This window comes from Geospiza fortis, unplaced genomic scaffold (genome assembly GCF_000277835.1).
Source record: "Geospiza fortis unplaced genomic scaffold, GeoFor_1.0 scaffold901, whole genome shotgun sequence".
NCBI lineage: Eukaryota > Metazoa > Chordata > Aves > Passeriformes > Thraupidae > Geospiza > Geospiza fortis.
The window spans coordinates 18,636-22,058 of record NW_005055122.1 but is presented as its reverse complement, the minus strand read 5'-3'; the positions used below and the strand labels follow the sequence as shown (position 1 = coordinate 22,058).

Genomic DNA, 3,423 nt, shown 5'->3' with positions numbered 1-3,423 from the left:
GGGGTGAATTTGGGGGATTTTGGGGTAAAATCGGCGTTTTGGGGTTAATTTTGATTGGCTTTGGAGTTCGGTGTTTCTGGGGTGAATTTTGGGTGAATTTTGGGTGGAATTTGGGGGTTTTTGGGGTGAGTTTCGGGGTTTGGGTTTTTGGGGTGAATTAGGGCGATTTTGGGTCCGACCTTTGCGCGCCTCCTCCTCGAGCTCGTCCCAGTCCTTGCCGCTCTCCTCCTCCGAGCCCAGCGAGTCCTTGGAGTATTCTGGGGGAAAAATGGGAAAAAATGGGGAAAATGGGAAAATTGGGGAAAACGGGGAAAAATTGGGAAAAATGGGAAATGGGAAAAATGGAGAGAAAATGGGAATAAATGGGAAAAACGAGAAATGGGAAAAAATGGGGAAAAATGGGAATAAATGGAGGGAAAATGGGAAAATTGGGGAGAAAGGGGAAAAACCCGGGAAAGCGGGAAAAACGGGGAAAAATTGGGAAAAATGGGAAAAACGGAAAAAATTGGGAAAAATGGAGGGAAAATGGGAAAAAATGGGGAAAATGGGAAAATTGGGGAAAAAAGGGAAAAATGAGAAATGGGTGAATTGGGTAAAATGGGAATAAATGGGAAAAAATGGGAAAATGCAGGGAAAATGGGAAATGGGGAAAAAAGGAAAAATGACAAATGGGTGAATTGGGGAAAACGGGAATAAATGGGAAAAAATGGGGAAAAATGGAGGGAAAACGGGAAAAAATGGGGAAAATGGGAAAATTGGGGAAAAATGGGAAAAAACCCGGGAAAACGGGGAAAATGGAGGGAAAATGGGTAAAATAGGAAAAAATGGGGAAAATAAACGAAAATTGGAAAATTGGGGAAAATTAGGGAAAAATGGGAAATGGGTAAAATGGGAAAAATGGGAATAAACAGGGAAAATGGGGGGAAAACGGGAAAAATGGGAAATGGGTGAATTGGGTGAAACGGGAAAATGGGAAAAATGGGGAAAAATGGGAAAAGGGTAAAATGGGAACAAATGGGAGTAAATGGAAAAAATGGAGGGAAAAATGGGGAAAAAGGGAAAAATGGGGGGAAAATGAGAAAATGGGGGAAAAATGGGAATAAATGGGAATAAACAGGGACAATAAGAAAATTGGGGGAAATTGCCCATTTTTTCCCCTTTTTTCCCTTCAAGCCGTGCCCAGGTGAACCCAACCCCCCAGAAATCCCCATTTTTTCCCCATTTTCACCCAATTCTTTTTATTTTTTTTCCCAATTTTTTCCCATTTTTCACACGATTTTTTCCCCCATTTTCCCCCAATATTTTAATTTTTTTCCCCCCCTTTTTCCCCCCCTTTTTCCCCCCCTTTTTCCCCCCCTTTTTCCCCCCCTTTTTCCCCATTTTTATTTTTTTCCTGTTTTCCCCCATTTTCCACCAAAAATCCCCCTTTTTAACCCCAAAATCTCCATTTCTGACTCCAACTCGCTCGGCTCCGCCTCCGAGCCCTGCAGGGGGAACCAAAATTCCCGTTTTTTAACCCAAAATCGCGAATTTAACCAAAAATCCACATTTTAACCAAAAAATCCCCATTTTCCACCAAAAATCCCCCTTTTTAACCCCAAAATCTCCATTTCTGACTCCAACTCGCTCGGCTCCGCCTCCGAGCCCTGCAGGGGGAACCAAAATTCCCGTTTTTTAACCCAAAATCGCGAATTTAACCAAAAATCCACATTTTAACCAAAAAATCCCCATTTTCCACCAAAAATCCCCCTTTTTAACCCCAAAATCTCCATTTCTGACTCCAACTCGCTCGGCTCCGCCTCCGAGCCCTGCAGGGGGAACCAAAATTCCCGTTTTTTAACCCAAAATCGCGAATTTAACCAAAAATCCACATTTTAACCAAAAAATCCCCATTTTCCACCAAAAATCCCCCTTTTTAACCCCAAAATCTCCATTTGTGACCCCGACTCGCCTGGCTCCGCCTCCGAGCCCTGCACAGGGGAGCCCAAAATTCCCATTTTTTAACCCAAAATCCCAAATTTAACCAAAAATCCACATTTTAACCAATAATCCCCCTTTTTAACCCAAAATCCCCATTTGTGACTCTGACTCGCCCGGCTCCACCTCCGAGCCCTGCAGGAGGGACCAAAGTCCTTGTTTTTTACCCCAAAATCCCTCATTTAACCAAAAATCCACATTTCTACAAAAAAATCCCCCTTTTTAACCCAAATTCTCTATTTTTAACCAAAAATCCCCCTTTTTAACCCAAAATCTCCATTTCCGACTCCGACTCGCCCAGCTCCGCCTCCGAGCCCTGCAGGTGGGCCCAGGTGAGCCCAAAATCTTCTTTTTTCACCCCAAAATCCCCACTCTTAACCAAAAATGCCCATTTTCTGCCATTTTGCCCCGTATTTTCCCATTTTTTTCTGGTTTTCCCCATTTTTCTCCTCCAGGTGTGCCCAGGTGAGACCAAAGCCCCCAAAATCCCCATTTTTTAACCCAAAACCCCCCATTTTTAACCAAAAATCCCCATTTTTACCCCAAATTTCTTCAGTTTCTGCCATTTCTCCACTTCTTCCTCTTTTTCCCCATTTTTTCCCTCCAGGTGCCCCCAAGGTGAGCACAGGTGAGCCCAGACCCCGCAAAATCCCCATTTTTACCCCAAAATCCCCATTTTTACCCTAAAATCCCCATCTTTAACTAAAAATCCCAATTTTTAACCCAATTTTCTTTTATTTTTCCCCATCCAGGTGAGTGCCCAGGTGTGCCCAGGTGAGCCCAAACTCCCATTTTCACCCCAAAATCTCCATTTCTCCCCCATTTTTCCCCATTTTTTCACCAATTTTCCCCAATTTTTTTGTATTTTTGCCCATCCAGGTGTGCCCAGGTGTATCCCAGGTGTGCCCAGGTGTGTTTTACCTCCCCCTCAGGTTCCAGGAAGCTCCACCCGCCCTGCTCGATGGGGGATGGCACTGAATGTGCCAAAATCCCCATTTTTACCCCAAAATCCCCATTTTTACCCCAAAATCCCCATTTTTACCCCAAAATCCCCATTTTTTCCCCGATTTTCCCCATTTTTTCCCCCAGGTGTATCCCAGGTGTGCCCAGGTGTGCCCAGGTGCGCCCAGGTGTGCCCCTCACCTCCCCCTCAGGTTCCAGGAAGCTCCACCCCCCCTGCTCGAAGAAGCCCTCGGGGTCGTCCACGATGGTTTTCATGATCTTGGTCCAGTTCAGCGACTGCACGCCCTCGGTGTACTTGAGGTCACACGAGCTGCACGTGGGACAGGTGAGACAGGACAGGTGAGATATGGACAGGTGAGATTGGACAGGTGAGGGCAGGTGAGACATGGACAGGGGAGATATGGACAGGTGAGATATGGATAGGTAAGGGCAGGTGAGATATGGACAGGTGAGATATGGACAGGTGAGATATGGACAGGTGAG

At 45.4% G+C, this 3,423-nt stretch overlaps 1 protein-coding gene across 1 annotated transcript in view; it reads right to left on the bottom strand.

The window, feature by feature from the left end:
- Nucleotides 1-179: 179 nt before the first annotated feature.
- LOC102038606 (FACT complex subunit SPT16-like) overlaps nucleotides 180-3,423 on the bottom strand; it is a gene marked incomplete at both ends in the record, with an annotated part of 16,170 nt that continues 12,926 nt past the window's right edge. Inside the window, 3 exons of the mRNA XM_031065726.1 lie at nucleotides 180-257; nucleotides 2,245-2,293; nucleotides 3,121-3,250. Of these exons, the coding sequence (XP_030921586.1) occupies nucleotides 180-257; nucleotides 2,245-2,293; nucleotides 3,121-3,250 (257 nt within the window). The remainder of the gene's footprint in view (nucleotides 258-2,244; nucleotides 2,294-3,120; nucleotides 3,251-3,423) is intronic.